General features: G+C 44.5%; 4 protein-coding genes across 4 annotated transcripts; 2 read left to right on the forward strand and 2 right to left on the reverse strand.

Annotated features, from left to right (window-relative positions):
• Positions 1-13: 13 nt before the first annotated feature.
• itr1-2 (Myo-inositol transporter 1) lies at positions 14-1782 on the reverse strand (the record flags this gene model as incomplete). The annotated part of the gene is made up of 4 exons (XM_036639272.1): positions 14-284; positions 334-716; positions 769-1242; positions 1303-1782. The coding sequence occupies 4 exons, from the start codon at positions 1780-1782 to the stop codon at positions 14-16; spliced, it is 1608 nt and encodes a 535-aa protein (XP_036495660.1).
• A 2740-nt stretch (positions 1783-4522) lies between these two features.
• Positions 4523-5592, forward strand: xynB-2 (Endo-1,4-beta-xylanase B; the record flags this gene model as incomplete). Its single annotated transcript, XM_036639273.1, has 5 exons — positions 4523-4773; positions 4830-4914; positions 4967-4988; positions 5068-5423; positions 5482-5592. The coding sequence occupies 5 exons, from the start codon at positions 4523-4525 to the stop codon at positions 5590-5592; spliced, it is 825 nt and encodes a 274-aa protein (XP_036496145.1).
• A 214-nt stretch (positions 5593-5806) lies between these two features.
• On the reverse strand, positions 5807-7802 carry CGCS363_v007425 (putative hydrolase; the record flags this gene model as incomplete). Its single annotated transcript, XM_036639274.1, has 3 exons — positions 5807-6787; positions 6851-7338; positions 7388-7802. 3 exons carry the CDS (start codon positions 7800-7802, stop codon positions 5807-5809), a joined length of 1884 nt encoding a protein of 627 aa, XP_036496144.1.
• A 3406-nt stretch (positions 7803-11208) lies between these two features.
• On the forward strand, positions 11209-11733 carry CGCS363_v007426 (uncharacterized protein; the record flags this gene model as incomplete). Its single annotated transcript, XM_036639275.1, has 1 exon — positions 11209-11733. The coding sequence occupies one exon, from the start codon at positions 11209-11211 to the stop codon at positions 11731-11733; it is 525 nt and encodes a 174-aa protein (XP_036496147.1).
• Between the last annotated feature and the right edge of the window lie 4430 nt (positions 11734-16163).

Genomic DNA, 16163 nt, shown 5'->3' on the forward strand with positions numbered 1-16163 from the left:
CTGCTAACAGTTTCTAAACGTTGGCCTCCTCCCTTCTTGCCTGCAAGTCCAGCTTTCTCTGTTTCCTCCACTCCTCAGCATATCTGACACCGAAGCCATGCTCAAAGACTACACGAATCTCCTCCAAGGTCATATTCGCAGCCTCAGGGAAGCAGAAAATCACAAACACCCAGCCGAGAAATGACAGGCCAGCGTAGAACCCAAAGGTACCAGATGGTGTCATGCCTCTCATCATAGACAGGAATGTTGAAGAGACGATGATGTTTGGTCCCCAGTTAAAAATACTATACAGCCGTCAGCGCATGTTTTAACACATGTCCATGAGAAGCTTACTTGATCATCATTGTGCCACTCGCTCGGACCTCCATGGGGAGAAACTCGTTGGCCTGCCAAGGGACACAGCCCAAGCCAGCGGCGTAAAACGCCACGAACATGATCATTGACACCAAGACTAGAATGGCTGGCCAGCCGACTTCCTGGGTCTTGAGCTCCAGAGTATTGAGGTCCAGAGGAATCCAGTGAAATGCAATGGCAGCGATGGCTAGGCAAACGGGCATTCCCCACATTGTCCAGAGCAGGAGTCTGCGACGTCCAACTCGATCGATAAGGAAGATGGATAGAACGGTGAAGATCCAGTTCGTTCCGGCTACAACGGTGCCAACCGCAATGGGGTTGGAGAAGCCCACGATCTGAAACAGGGTACTGGAGTAGTACATCTAACGTCTTGTTAGGTTCTCGATGCATTGATGTAGCCAATAGGGTACTGACCAGCGTGTTAAAACCGCAAAATTGTTGGAATAGCATCAGCCCGCAAGCGCAAATTGCTGCCCTCAAGTTGGCTGGGATAGTGAAAATACTTGTGAGAGACTTCCGAAGAGAAATCTCCTCATTTAGGGCTTTAGCTTGATTGACTCCACGTTCGATGGAAGTCATTTTATCGGCAATTTCGTCTTCAGTCCCGTTGGGGTAGATTTTTCGGAGGACGCGAACGCACTCTTCTCGCTTTCCGTGGAACATCAACTGACGAGGGGACTCGGGGCACCAGAAGAGGAGAATTCCTAGCACGATAGAAGGAATACCTCCGATTGCTATCATATATCGCCATCCATGAGGTGTCTTGTAGAAGGCGGCATCGAAGGCATAAGCAAGCACCGAGCCGCTCCCGAGGAAGATCATGTCGACTGAAATCATACGACCTCGGAACCTTGCAGGTGATATCTCGGCGATGTATAGTGGCACGATCTGAAGAAGACCGTTGTCAGATGGTTTACTTTATCAGTCGATAACAGAAGTAAGACATACCATAGATGCTGAGCCAACCCCAAGACCAATAACAAGACGTCCTACGGCCATCTGGGCGACAGAGAAGGACGCTGACTGAATCACAGCTCCGAGCGTAAACAGAACACTGGCGAACCAGATAGAGGGTTTTCGGCCGAGCTTGTCTGCTGTGAGGCCAGCAAAGATGGCTCCTAGAAGAGCACCAGCGGCAGTCAACGCGGTGACAAGCTCTTTCTCGGAATGAGTGAGCTCTTTCCCACCCAGATCTGTTCCGATGACGACCAGAACTCCAGAGATGACACCGGTGTCATAACCAAAGAGCATGCCGCCAATGGCAGTTGCTGCGGCGCAGAGCCAGACGAAGGCACCAGGCTGAGTCTCTTCAATACGCTCAAGATCACGATGCTCGACAGCCTTGATGGCATCGGCGACAGCAGCATCTTGTTCGATGTGTTGGACCCCTGGGCTGGGGGCTTCGTCGTCTTTGCTGACAACACCCATGTTGAACGACTGATGATTGCAGGTGTAAACAAGAGGTGGAGGTAAGAGTGGGTGGTGGAAAAGGACTGAATGGGTTGTGAGGTTGGTGAGAAGCAATTTCTGATAAGAGGGTGAGATGTCCGAGCTTCTTATGTAGTCCGAAGAAAGATGGCATGTTCTCATGTCTTTCAGGTTCAAGTCTTCGGCAGCAAGGTTCATCTTGTCAATATCAGGGCAGGTACGCAATGTCAAGCTGACGCTAGCGGGCGGGGAGAAACCCGACGGACGGCAGTCTTGATGCGCAAGTCCGAACTATATTCTGAGTTTATGATTGGTCCAGCATATACCAACAGCCTTGAGGAGGCTCTCCTAAAGTCCATGGCAGACCCACCGGATTGACAAAATCTAGGCTCTGACTGGACAGAGACAGGGCCATCATGATGTTCCTTCTGCAACTGTGGATGTGCGGGAGACGTGAGAATGGATTCGTGGGGGTAAGCCGGGGAAGGCTGGCGGAGATCAAGCAAGTGATCGCGGGGTAAATTAGCAGGGGTTCATCTGGGGAAATGGCACATTTACTCGTTTCCCCACTGAGTCTGCGACTTCTACGGGCTGGTGACCCGAGTCATTGCTCTTAGCGTCGCGCATTTACTGCCTACCTTGACCAGCTTAGGCATGGATTCCGTCACGACCAGTTGCGCTCGCACTCCGGTTACCCAAAAGAGACTACGACACACGGTTAGCCGGCAGCTTCACATTATTCGATCAGTAAACGCGCCCAGGAAGGCAAAAATAATCCGGGACTCTGCTCAGCTACCGGAATCAGCTGCCATCTGTAGATGTGAAACAGAGAACCCCTAGACGGCTTTCGTCATAAGTCACCATTTCGGGGATTTTCACCTGCTTTGGAATTTTGTTTTCCGATGAAGGGAAATATCCGTGTCCCGTCAACCGAGACGGGTTGGCTTCCCTGTATATGAGTAGATGGGGTCGGAAGCTTGCAAAGCCAGGCAACATGCCAATATTCAGTGCTTGGTCTTCTCAATGGCGTTCATCATGAAGATTCTAGTCTTTATCGGAAACCTAATGCCGATGCCAAGTACGAATCTCCTCCATGGCGTTTGTCAAAAACTTCGAGTCTTCAATTGTCGGAAACCTAATGCCGATGAAATACATGTGCATGTAAGCTGGCGTGGTATTGAGGGTCCAAGGTAGCAGAATTGTCTAATGTGATTATGAGTTAAAAATGAGCAGAAGCTTTGGATGACGAATTGTTTGATTAATGAAGCTCCGATTAGCGTAGATTTCATGATAATCTTGTGTTGGGAATGTCTGCTTGTACGTAGGGGAGAAAACACAGTATATGCGAAATCGCCTGTGACATATAGCGTAGGCAAGTATTTCTCTGCCTGTTGCTGAATCACTCGGAAGTCAGATGGACTGCTCTATATTCCTGGCTGATGAATTCACAATGTCCTTATATAGCATTCCTATGCACAAAAGTACTGCTTGTAGACATTAAGATGTGTGCCCTCTGATTGTTAATGATGCCTTGCGTTATGATAGGCCACCACCGCCTGCTCCGGTTCGCGGGTCGGAGCCTGACCCACCTTTGTTCCCGTAATGGCCGGCTGCCTCGGCTGACCTTGGAAGATAAGGCGCTGTCATCTTGAGACTTGCCTCGACGCAGTACCACAAAGAAACCAGTCAGCGGCTGAAGGTCGACAAGCGCTCATCATTGCTGAGTAATTGGGGACTGACGCCTCTGAGGTATGACTACCCCCTCAGTTGATAGCGTCAGCTGAAGCGTTCTTAGGAATCCTCGCAATTAAGACACGAGTCTGCGAAAATACCGAAAGGTCTGGCCAGGACCCGAGAAGACGAGGAAATGCCAAGAGCGCCACGCGAGTTATTATATGGTCGCGTGGCCCGGGCCGGGTATTTACCATATGTGAGGCAATCGCGAACCCGAAGGGAAAGACTGGGAAATGGCGAGAATACTACCTTCTATGCATTCTACCGGCGGCTAAACTCGCACGAACCAAACTTTTGGTCGTCGCACGTGTGCCCAAGTGTGGAGAAATCGGTAGTCTTATGCGGGATGGAACCTCCGAATCTCTTTTGGCGGCTCGTCTCCGCCGTTGCCAGCCACATTGATCACGGACAGACGGATGTGGAATGCCATCTGTATAGTGATGATTCGTCAAAATCGCCTATATTCATCAGCTATGTATAGGTTTTCTAGACTGATGTCGAGGCTACGGTACCTGATCGTGAGTGAGCGACATCACGACAAATTATAGCGAAGGTACGAAATGCAAGTAGATGTAATTGATTATGTCGTGTTCAGAACAGGTCCTCAGATAGACCACATCGATGGATCACTAGCACCAGCCTTCATAACAGCTCCGTGCCAAGGACCAGGTACCGGCTGAATGTTCAAGGTCGCAATGCTTCAAATAATGCAACCCAAGCAACCACACATCCTTAAACCAAACTTCCGCTGCAGCCAACAGAATGGTATAACCAAATGAAGTGGCGCATCAGGATTCCTTCCAGCTTCTCTCATAGGCAGCTGCTTCACATTCAGCACCGAGAGTTACACGAAAGCGGCCTTGTCAGACGCCACAACATCGTGGAAAATGCCAAGTTTGAGGGCATCTTCACATAGGATTAAGAAAATATAAAGGCGAGAAGCCCCCTCCCCCGAAAACATCGAATCATTGTTCAACCACGCCAACTTCCACGCGCACTCTGTAACATGGTCTCTTTCTCCCCTCTCTTGGTGGCTCTTACCACCGCCCTTGGAGTCTTCGCTCTCCCTGGAGACCTGATCAAGCGTCAATCTACGCCAAGCTCAACCGGAACTCACAATGGATACTACTACTCTTGGTGGACTGATGGTGGCTCACAAGTGACGTACACCAATGGAGCCGGGGGCTCGTACTCTGTTGTTTGGCAGACTGGTGGAAACTTCGTCGGTGGAAAGGGATGGAACCCGGGCAGTGCGAGGTATGTTGTCTTAAGCCTTGCAAAGAGCACACATCCTGACATTGTCAAACATCTAGAACCATTACCTACTCGGGAACCTACAGCCCCAACGGTAACAGTTACCTCGCCGTCTATGGTTGGACAAGAAACCCTTTGATTGAGGTAACATTCCTGAAGTAGCAGCTCTTGGGATCTGTTAACTAACGGCTCGAAGTACTACATTGTCGAGAACTTTGGTAAGAAGCCACCCGCCGACTGCGACATACGCTCTTCCATCGAGCCTTTCACTGGTCACATTGCTAATCTATACTACAGGAACCTACAACCCCTCCTCCGGCGCTACAAGGAAGGGCTCCGTCACCAGCGACGGCGGAACCTACGACATCTACGTCAGCACTCGAACCAACGCCCCGTCCATCGAGGGCACCAAGACCTTTCAGCAGTACTGGTCTGTCCGTCAGAGCAAGCGAACCGGCGGCACTGTCAACACCGGCACTCACTTCAACGCCTGGGCTGCTGTCGGATTGAACCTCGGTACCCATGACTACCAGATTGTTGCGACGGAGGGCTACTTCAGCAGTGGCTCTGCGTCAATCACTGTTGGCTCTGATGGCGGCAGTACCAGCCCGCCTCCCACCAGCAACCCTCCACCTAGTGGCGGTGGCGGAAGCGTAAGTCCTCTAATGATATTCTCATGACCAGCATGTTGCTAATATCTGTCGATTGCAGTGCGCTGCCAAATGGAGCCAGTGTGGCGGCTCTGGTTGGACTGGGGCCACCTGCTGCGAGTCGGGATCGACCTGCACTGCTTCGAACCAGTGGTACTCACAGTGCCTCTAATCTTCTTTGACCGGGAGATAAAAGTTGAATGGCATTTCTCATAAATACGCCTTCGAAGTTCTGAGGTTGTTCCTTGACGGGAGGCACGATGTGACTGAACTTGCTCTTCTCCTACCTAGCATTCTTGCACATAGTTTACAATTACACCGAACGATTGAGTAGCCTGAAGATCAAGACATAGGACGTGCTGTGAACGACCTACGACCGGAAATATCTACATGTTCTCGTCGAATGGAGAACCGTCCACAGAACAGATAGTACCTTCCTCAGGTAACTCGCCAGAAACGAGATACTTCCGAACGTAAGACACGGTGCATTTGCTTGGAGCGTTGATGGAGCAATGTCCCACAGAATCTTGCTGCAACAATCTTGCCCCTTTGAAATTTTTGACGTTCTTGCGGGTGCCCTCAAGCGGTGCCACGGGATCAAAGGTGTTGCCGATAAATAGCATTGGGGTTTTGGTTTTGCCGCCGAAGGGGCCCCCAAAGCGCCACTTCGGTCGGGCTGGATACCCAACACAAGGCAGCTTCGAAGTAGTGGCGAACATGTTGCCGAATAACGGGCTTTGTTGCCGGAGGGTGGAAACCCAAGCAGCCATCTCCGACTTGGAGAGGTTGCGGAAGTCGAGCCCGTCGGTGCAATAAATGCCGTAATTGATTTCGCTCCAGAAGCCTTCGCTCATCCCTTCAGTGACACAATCCGAGGTCTTGCACCCATCCACTGAAATATGAAATTTGCGGGACGGCAGCATATCAACCGCTCCGGAGGGGACAGTACCATTCAAGAGAGCCGAGAGTGTCTCCGCCAGCTTGACCCATGTGCTATCTCTATACGGTCGGTAAAGTGCCCCAAATATGCCTTGAACCAGAATATCCCTGGTAAAGAGATCCGGAAAAGGCATACTGTCCTCGTAGACAGATATTGGATTGGTCTGCAGGGTCTCCAACAGGTCGGCGACAGACTTCTGCATGGCCTTGGGGCCATCTTTATTGTATATCGCGCATTTATCAGGCCCTGCTGCATAGCAAAGTCTGAAGAACTCAGACCATTCGTTTTCCGTGTCAAGCAGGAAGCCTAGGAACTCTCCGGAAGCCTCATCTTCCCATTCGCCACAACCGTCTACTATCATCCTCCCCACTCGTGATGGATACAGGCTGGCGAAGGTTCCACCTAGGAAGGTTCCATAACTAAAGCCCTGTGAGAGTGTTAAACGATCTTTTCAAGCAGAAGAGTGAAGTTGGATAGTCAGTGAACGTACCCAATATTGCAAAAGCTCCTCGCCTGGTTGGTATTGAAGAGACTCTGGCACCATGAAATCTTTGTCTCCACTGTGAAGCGTCATCAGCGCTTCTCGGGCCCTCTGTTCTCTTGCTTCACCACTCTTTTCCACCATCGCCAGTAGGTCACGCGCCACAAAGGCTGTGCTGACGGTGCTCATGAAGAGAGTCTTTTCCGAGCTGGCGTTCCCCGCGTCGCAGAGCTTCTCCAGGGATCGCGCTCGCGCCCACAAAAGATCAAATGACTGGACCGATACATCCCCATACGCCGTTCCGAGTTGATGCCAGAGCTGGCGGGCTATAAGATCGTCGAAGCACGAGATGCGTGGAGTTGAAAAGCCGACACCTCGGGGATCGAAGGAAACAAGGTCAAAGACCTTGCCATCTGGATCCTCGCCATTGATGGCATTGACTAGGTGATCGTTGAGCCTGCCCGTCAACATGGTCACGCCCTGCACTCCAGGGCCGCCTGACAATTGTTAGCCCGGTGAAGAATATTGTGATATTGAATCGCGAACCTGGGTTGAGAAAGATCTCGCCACCATAGCGGGGGTCCAGAATGGAAACATTAGCGGACTGTTTGATCATGGCGATTGCCACTTCACAATTGTGCCAGTTTTCTTCTTGGTCGGTCCAGTCCATTGGGAGAAGGAGCTTAGCGCACTGAAACCTTCCATAGCAAGGAACGTATTCCAAATCTCTTGATGGTGAAACCGCTTCCCAATCAAAATAGGTGTCGTTGTTCGACTTATTCATGGGGTTAGATGCGATGCCATCCAAATCATTTTGTGCAGGCACCCAGGGCAGGAAGGGGAGACTGGCCATTTGGACAATCGCGACTCCCAATGTGCAAGCAAGAGCAAGAGTTGACCATTTTGACATGCGTGGCAGTCGAGCCTTGTTGACCACAGTCTCAATAGGTCGCTTCCCCATGGTTTGAGAACAGTTGAATTGGCGATTTCGATATTCTCACCGACGAGTTGCCGCAGGAATTCCATCATCATCTTATGTTGCCCGCACTTTGAATGTTCCTGAGATTAAGCGAGGAACTTTTGGCAGGATGCGATACGATCCTTGACGCGTCGGGGATTCATCATGCCGTGACGTGGGCTTGACAATCTTGGTCATCACGCCGCATGAGTCTAGTCCTGATATGGAAAGATGACTGATTTTGGTTTAGGATTGTCTCGTCAAATTTTTATCAAAGAGCAACGATAGACGCAAAATGTGATTAGCTCCTCGTGTTTTGCTGTCTGATTCCACAATCAGACCTAAGAAACTCACATTGTGATATTGAATAACGTTCCATGAAACCCGCCTTTGCATCACACGCTCTTCAGCACGGCCAGGTCTTTCAGCAATGCCTCACCTGTGCGTCTGTCCAATGAGTTTGATGACCAAAAACGTATTGCTTCACCAAAAGCTGGGAAGCCGGCTACTTGTCACAGCAATCTATTACAATTGATTTTTGCTATTTGAATGCATAGTGATGATCAGATAATCGTAATAGTGACGAAGACAATGACGATAACAACAGCAATAACAACAATTATAGTAAGAATGCAAGTAAGAACAACAATATGAGTAGCTTATAAAGCCGGCGCATATAGCAAAAGGTATCCTCGCAGATAGAAAAACTCTATCGATCATTGGGTATGTATGTTTCCGGGTGCACGTGTTCTGGGTGCATCTACGAAACCAATGCGGTATATCAGTGGTGCCTGGTGGCGAGGACGATATGAGGAGCAGTGGGAGGGTTTGAGTATATCTATGGAGAGTTACAAGATTGAAGACCATCCCAGAGAGGATGTATGTTGCTGTTACCGACATCAAAAGCTAGCCGAAGGATGTTAACTTCAGTCTCTCTCTGCTTGGTTTTGCCATTGCTGCCGATTTATTGCATTCCACTGGCGCTGTTTGATTTGAACCAAGAAAGCTCTTAATTGGTCATCCGTTAACGAGCTAACTTTTGGGTTCGCCATTCGAGCATTTCTGATGTCTTCGGGCGTGACTCTGACGTGTGGCGTATTTTCAAGTTGTTGCGGTGGTTCGGCCCGAAATGAGAAGTTGTCGCTGGTCCCACCGCCCACACTCCCAGGGCCAGTCGCGCCCTCTGCCTGGTTTTCTGCGGGCTGCTGTGATGGAGCGTCACTACCTGCGCCTTCTGGGCCACAAGAGCGCTGTTTCGACATTTTGCTGACTGCGACGAGCATCCAATCAGCATGCGACGCGGATACTGGTCTGTGTTAAACTCACAGTGTTTGGTGTCTGCTCATAAGAGTACGTAGAGTAGGAATAGGCGATGAGTCGAGTCTGAGCGAAGATTCCAGGTCAAGCCTTTCATCAAGACGCTCATGAAGTTTGTTGCTTTTTCGGTCGGTTTGATTATTGTAGCGAGACACGATTGGGATTGAGCAGACCCCGCGCAAGTTCTCTTAGCTTGCGGCGCAGGCGGATGCCGGTGCGGAATGATCCGGATAGTGGAGGACAATGACCCCCGCCGCTCTCGAATCTGGACTGCGCCACCTTTCCAGCCACACATCAACACGACTTTCGAAATTCCAATCGGACATCATCAACCTCAGAACCATAATTATTGGATTATTAACTCTTCTGTAAAAGACTTCAGTTGATCAAAAGTCCACTTCATTCAGTATTCGAGGCATTCAATACCTCAGTGTTACGTTACGTTGATGAGAGTATTTTGTTAACTAGCTCCAGAGTGATGTTGGTGAAGAAGCGATCATGATGGTAGCAACGACGACGATGGCAGTGACAAATACGAACGCGAGGACGACGAGGAAAACAGAAACAAGATCAGTATTATAATTAAATATTTGTTGCTTCTTGTCTTATCTTTTTTTTTTTTACAAAAAAAGAAAAAGAAATCAAAAAGAAAACAAAAAAACAATAAAAGGGTTTGATTAACAACTGTTGTTTCCATCTTCCTTTCGCGGATAAGGTAAGGATCCGTTACTTTCATCCGTCGCCCGGTGCCTAGTTTGGTGATTTGAGAGGGTTAGCTCTAGGTTCACATGGATCTCACAGGACCCCATCACTCTGCGAATACTGTTTTGGGATCCCAAAACGAGACACCTGGTCTGATTGTAAGTGTAGCTATCATACGGGAGGCCTCGAATAGACGATTCCTCCCCATATGTCTATCTGATGAGCATGTTGCTCCTTAAGGGACTCCACATGTGTTGACTTACTAAATCTGTCTGAGACTCGTAGACCTATTTCCCGACTGATGCTACTTGATGCAATTGACTGCCCAGTTGCACTTCGGACCGAGGAATAATGGCGCAAGCATTACAGCCCTTAGAGATAAACGAAGCGTGCTCGGAGGCATCCGTGTCAAGGGTCTCATCTCTCCAGACGACACGAGCTGTGGGTTGTCTGCTACATGTAGGGGCGGCAACTCACGTGCATCGCGGCCTCGCGTCTAACTCACAACCCAACGTGTCACGTCAAGAGGCCGCTGCCAGCGCTCAGATTTGTATAAGCGGCTTCACGAAACCCTTAATGGGGCGAGTTGCGAGACTAGCGCTAGCTGCTGGTCAAGGCTTGTCGTCGAGAAAAGAATCGTCCTTGCTTGTCAACCCCCACATCGGCGGAAGCTTAAGTGTCCTTAGATCAGAAATCGGTCTGTGAAATGCATACCCGGTTTATTTCTCGGTGATGCCGACTTTGAAATAAAGCTGCTCGCGGCAATGAGCCATTCAAGATACGACTCGCGGCAAAGCTTGAGCCTTAACGTATTTTTGTGCATTGAGAAGGGGCTAGTCCGAGATACGAGGCTGTCAAAGCTCAGGAGGATGGCGTTAGGCTTCAGTCAATCTCTTTGCCAGAACTTCTACTAGATTCGGTTTCGCGATGGACACGCTGGCGGAGTACTCCGGGGGACTTTGGTGTCGTAGCCGTTGGGATCTCTTTCTCCGTGCACTACTAGTGCCTATTACTATTCCACATTGACCTAATATGAAAGTCACTAGGCCTAGAACTATTACACGGTAACTGTGTTGGACGAGGCTGACGGCAAGAAATATTAAGTTTCCAAAATGTCATGAATAAGGGAATTGATTACTCATTTGTACTGGGCAGCGTTGAACGACCTCGTCGCGGACCACACAGGGAGGAGAAAAGATGCCTCGGTGTTCTGGCTCCGCCGAGGACAAATGTGTATAAAAGACGAGGGACGGCCACTGAATAGCAATGACTTAGGATCACCACCAACAACCGTTCTCACTTCAGTCATTCTTTCTAATTCACTCTTTGACATCGCCTCTCGTTACTTTCCAAGTCATTCTTTCACTCCAAACCAAGCATACCTATCAAAATGCGTTTCTCTACCATTACCGTCTTTCTCCAGGCGGCCGCTCTCGCCCAGGCCGCCGCGCTTCCAACCACTCCCTCGGGACAGTCCATCGAGCTCGTCAAAGACTCCATCGCCCCTGTCTCAGACGCCGCCATCGTCGACCTCGTCGAGCGCAAGGAAGTCACCGAGGTCCACGCCATCGAGACCCTCGCGGAGCAGTCCAGCTCCGCCGACAAGGACCTCGTCCTCCGCGACCTGCAGAAGCGCACGCTCAACATCAAGCTCGGCGCCGACACCGGCAACCGCTACCGCGCGACCATCAACGGCATCGCCATCATCGTGCACTTCTTCTTCGATCTCGCCATCGAGAAGACGGTCTTCTACTGGACCATTGATGGGACGAATCCGGCCCCGGGCGACTTGAGACTTGGGTTCCGCGATATGACATCCGGAGCGGGCGTCCCTGACGCGCGGTATGCGCACGATAACCGCTACTACTTCCCGGGCTTCCGTCTGTATGATCTTATCAACATCTTCAAGCCTTAGAGGGCGTGATTGGAGCGGCGGGCGGCGAACTCGAACGCGATGGGGATTCGAAAAAGGTGGGGAGATTCGATGTGCTGGATTTCATGTGGAGGTGTCGACTGTTTGCTCAACCCCGGGTTGTCGTAAGGCTTCAACAGCTTTCGTTCTTCTTGATAGATTTTGTTTTCATAGACTGCATTTCCAGTGTGTGCAATGTATGCATTTAACATGGAAATTTCCCCGTGCTTGTGATGATTAGATGCAAAAGAAAAGAAAGACGTTAATGCCTAGGGACGCAGGCATGGAATTCTTACCTTTCATGAAGTGCTTACCCGTAACACGGTAGATTCTCAGTGATCTGGCGCGCTGGATTGCAGTCTGTCTCCTGACCTGACCCGCCATCTCATCACCATCACGTCCTAGTCTAAGATGTACTAATTAAGCAAAGGAATGCTTTCCCCAGGCCGGACGGAAACCTACCCCTAACCTCATAGACTAGCTATAGTCTCATACTTAAACTTTCTTTCCCTCCTGATATACTTTCTTACCTATTATTAAGGCTATTATCTACATGACACTTATTAGGTACAATTATCTTCACTTCTATCCCCATTGTTATTATTATTATCCTCGTCGTTGTCGTCGTTGTCGTCGTTGTCGTCGTTGTCGTCGTTGCTATCCTCACTGATTTCGTAAAACCAAGATCCGCGCGGATAGCGAAACTCATCGGTATTTCTGAAGTTTCCTTCATATCACATTCGTCGCCTGCGTGTGTATTAATTCCGGCCACGTCGTCTATTTGCTGGTAATCCGCATTTCTGCCGTTGCCATTTACGACGGACACATTTGTGCCTACCTACCACAAGGTAGGATTGTGATGATTGTGATGGATACACAGATCAAGGTACATTATTGAGGCTATTCTTCCTCTTGCCCGTCAGGGGACTCGCTCCATTTCGGATCAGGCGAGTCGAAAAGAGAAACATCCGAGAATGTAAATCCAAGTTTCGAGGCGAGTGATCGCCACTTTGACGAGGCATTTTTTGCCGCCTTCTCGATACGAGGATAGAGCGTAGGGTGAAAATGGTCAGATGGAGATGCCGCCACCGGCGACTCACCTTGAGAGATGCCATGACTTTCAACTGTTGGAGCATGACGACCGGGTGGCATTTAATCACTTTCTCGATACAGTTATTCCCCCGAAATGCATTCATTCGGCCTTTTTCTCCGATCCTTCAATGCCCGGGTGGTCATATCCATGGATGTCAGAATACGGTCCGGCGTGATGAATGTTGGTGGGGGAGCCGAAATGTAGCCTGTCTTGAGGACCTTGATGGCCCGGCCCGCCCTCTCGCGCCTAGGCAACACCTACGAGACGGTAGTTAGCTAGGCCTAGGCCTGAGGCCTGAATCCTAGCCTGAATCCCGCCTTTATATAAGGGATTAGCTACACTACTTTATAGCTAGCTATACCTAGCGCTTATAGCTAGATTAATTAAGCTACTTTATATAAGTTATAAGCCTTCTAAATACTTAAATCTATTTACTAAATAGTGAGGTTATTCCTAAGTAACTATTAGGATTTTAACTTTATAGTTTAATAATTACTAAAAAGTAATTAATAGATTATTAAATTACTAAAAGTAATACTTTTAAATAGAGATTATAGCTATTATAATATATATTCTCTACTTATAAAATCTCCTTAGTTTCTAAGCTACTAAAATTAATAATTATTTAATAATTACTATAGTTATATAGTAATAACTACTTAATAACTATTTAATAATTACTTCTAACTACTACTTAAATCTCTCTTAAACTACTAAATTAATTAAATAAAATAATATATCTTTAAATAGTAATCTAACTCTATTTTTTTTTAGTTTTATTAAAAGGAGATTATTTTAAATTAGCTTTCTCTCTTTTTCTACTATAAACTTTATAGCTAAAGTAGCTATATAGAAAGTAACTAATAAAAGATTAAATCTAAGAAGTCTAATATATAATACTATCTTTAAACTAACTAAAACTATAAGTTTTAAGCTATAAAAGATTAATCTTAAGAACACTTTTAAAGTAATAGAATTACTTTTGTACTTAATAGCTAAAAAGATATTAAATAGATATAATAGAGATATAGTTTTTAAAGAAAATAAAGTAGTAGTAATTAAAGATCTAAGTTTTTTAAGTAATTTAATATTTATAAGTTTTATACTTACTAAATAGTTACTTATAGAAAAGATCTAATATAATCTCTTAGAAAAAATAATTAATAATAGTTTTTCTATTATAACTTTAGCTTTCTATATCTTTATTAAAACTAAAAAATACACTTAGAAGTTTAATAAACTAGCTATAAGTAAAATCTATAATAACTAAAATAGAATAACTAAAGTTAACTATAGTAATACTAAGGATTTTATATAAGATCTTTACTTAATTTTTAATAAACTAAATAGTTTTAATATAAGCTTATTAACTATAGCTCTTACTTATAGATTTATCTAAAGTTTTAAACGTTTTAATTAAATAAAAGTAGATATTATAGAGAATAATTTTATTATAAAACTTTAAACTTATAATAGAACGGGGTTTAGTGGGCCCACTAGATTTTTCAGCGTTTTCAGCGTTTAGAGGCCAGATTACTAGCCCCCCTCAAGGGGTGAGAAGTTAGCTTAGATATTATTATCCTCATAGAGAGGAGAGGCTTAATTCACTCGTTTTTTAGCGGATTTTCGAACTTTTTATCTCGTTCTTTTTATTTCAGATCTATAAAGAACGTAAAGAGTCTTTTCCTTTTTCTTTTAAGATCGTAGGCCTTAAAACCGTAGAGTTATGTAGTTAAGGCGGCTCTACGCGCCTTCGGGCGCATACGCGCTACTATGCTGCATAGCTCTCGGCCGCCTAGCCTACAACTATTTCAATAATAACCTCTTATAAGAACTTAGAGGCCTTAATAAAAAGGAATAATATAAGTAAGCTTCTTAAAGTATTAATACCCTTTTAAATAAGAAGAGGTTTCTCTCTAAGAAATAACCTTAAGTAACTAAACTTAGTAAACTATAAGACTTTTATACTTTTTATAATACTAAGTATCTTAAGAACGTCTATAAATATAAGATATATAACTCCTATTATAGAAAGATAACTTAATACTTTAAGAAGTATAGTAAGTATTCCTTTAAATATTTTAGATATTATACCTTAATATATAATAAGTTTAAATACTTAAATAAATAACTAATAACTTAATAATTAATAATATAAGTATTTACTTTAGTATTTACCTTAGAAAGCTAAACTTAAAATAATATTTTTAGAAACTTTAGTATTAAATAGGATATTAATTAACTATCTAAAGCTTTTATAGATACTTTATTAGCTTAAGCTTAAAAGAGGATCTTTTTATTATTCTTAGTAGATAACTTTAGAGTATTTAGTCTATATTTTAACTTTTAATTTCTTATTAGAGATCTATATAAAGTTAACTATATATAGAAAGTTAAAAAATAACTAATAAAGATATTTAAATATTTTATCTATAGTTTTATTAGCTAAACTACTAAAATAGAAACTAATAGTTTCTTTATATATAATACTATTAAAGAAACTAATAAAGAAGAAAATAATAGCTAAGAAGTATAATTAAGCTAATATATTATATCTATAGCTTCTATTAAGAGGATAGATTCCTTTATACTAGATACTAATACTAATAAGTATATCCTTAATAATCTCTCTATTTTTAAGGACTTTTAAGATCTCCCTTAAGGATTAATTATAAACTATATAAGTAGAAAGGACTAAATTAGCTAAGCTATTAGTATAACTAAAGTAATTACTATTAAGCTAAGTAGTAAAAAGACTACTTTCTAACTATATAGTATCCTTTATAAACCTTATAATATAGTATAAATTATTAGTATTAATTTTTTTTAGAAAATAAATATCTATTTTAATAGTCTAGATAATACTTTAGTTTATAAAGATATATCTAAAGCTATTATTAACTTTAAATAAAATATATAAATCCTTTAGTTTTAGATCTATCCCTCTAACTAAAGTAATAAATTTAGTTCTTTTAAATTAGATTACTAAACTTTTTATATTTATTTAAAGTATTTATCTAGAGAAGTAACTATTATTACTATAAGAGATATTAATATAAACCTCTTTAGAGTATCTTTTATAGAATATAAATATTATATCTACTTTATAGTAAAGTTAATATAATATATTAATAATAAATAATAAAAATAACTAACTTAAGCTTTTTAGAAGCTTTAGATTAATTTCTTAGAATTAATACTATAAAGCTTTAGAGGTGTTACTTATAGTTTCTATATTATAAAAGCTTTTTTAACTTATAGATAGTTCTAAATATTTAAATTAAAGAAAGATATAGCTATTTAGCTATAAAGTTAGTTTCTAAAAAAAATTATAGTAATA

Source organism: Colletotrichum siamense, assembly GCF_013390195.1.
Source record: "Colletotrichum siamense strain Cg363 chromosome Unknown KSG_Cg363_contig04, whole genome shotgun sequence".
NCBI classification, from domain to species: Eukaryota; Fungi; Ascomycota; class Sordariomycetes; order Glomerellales; family Glomerellaceae; genus Colletotrichum; species Colletotrichum siamense.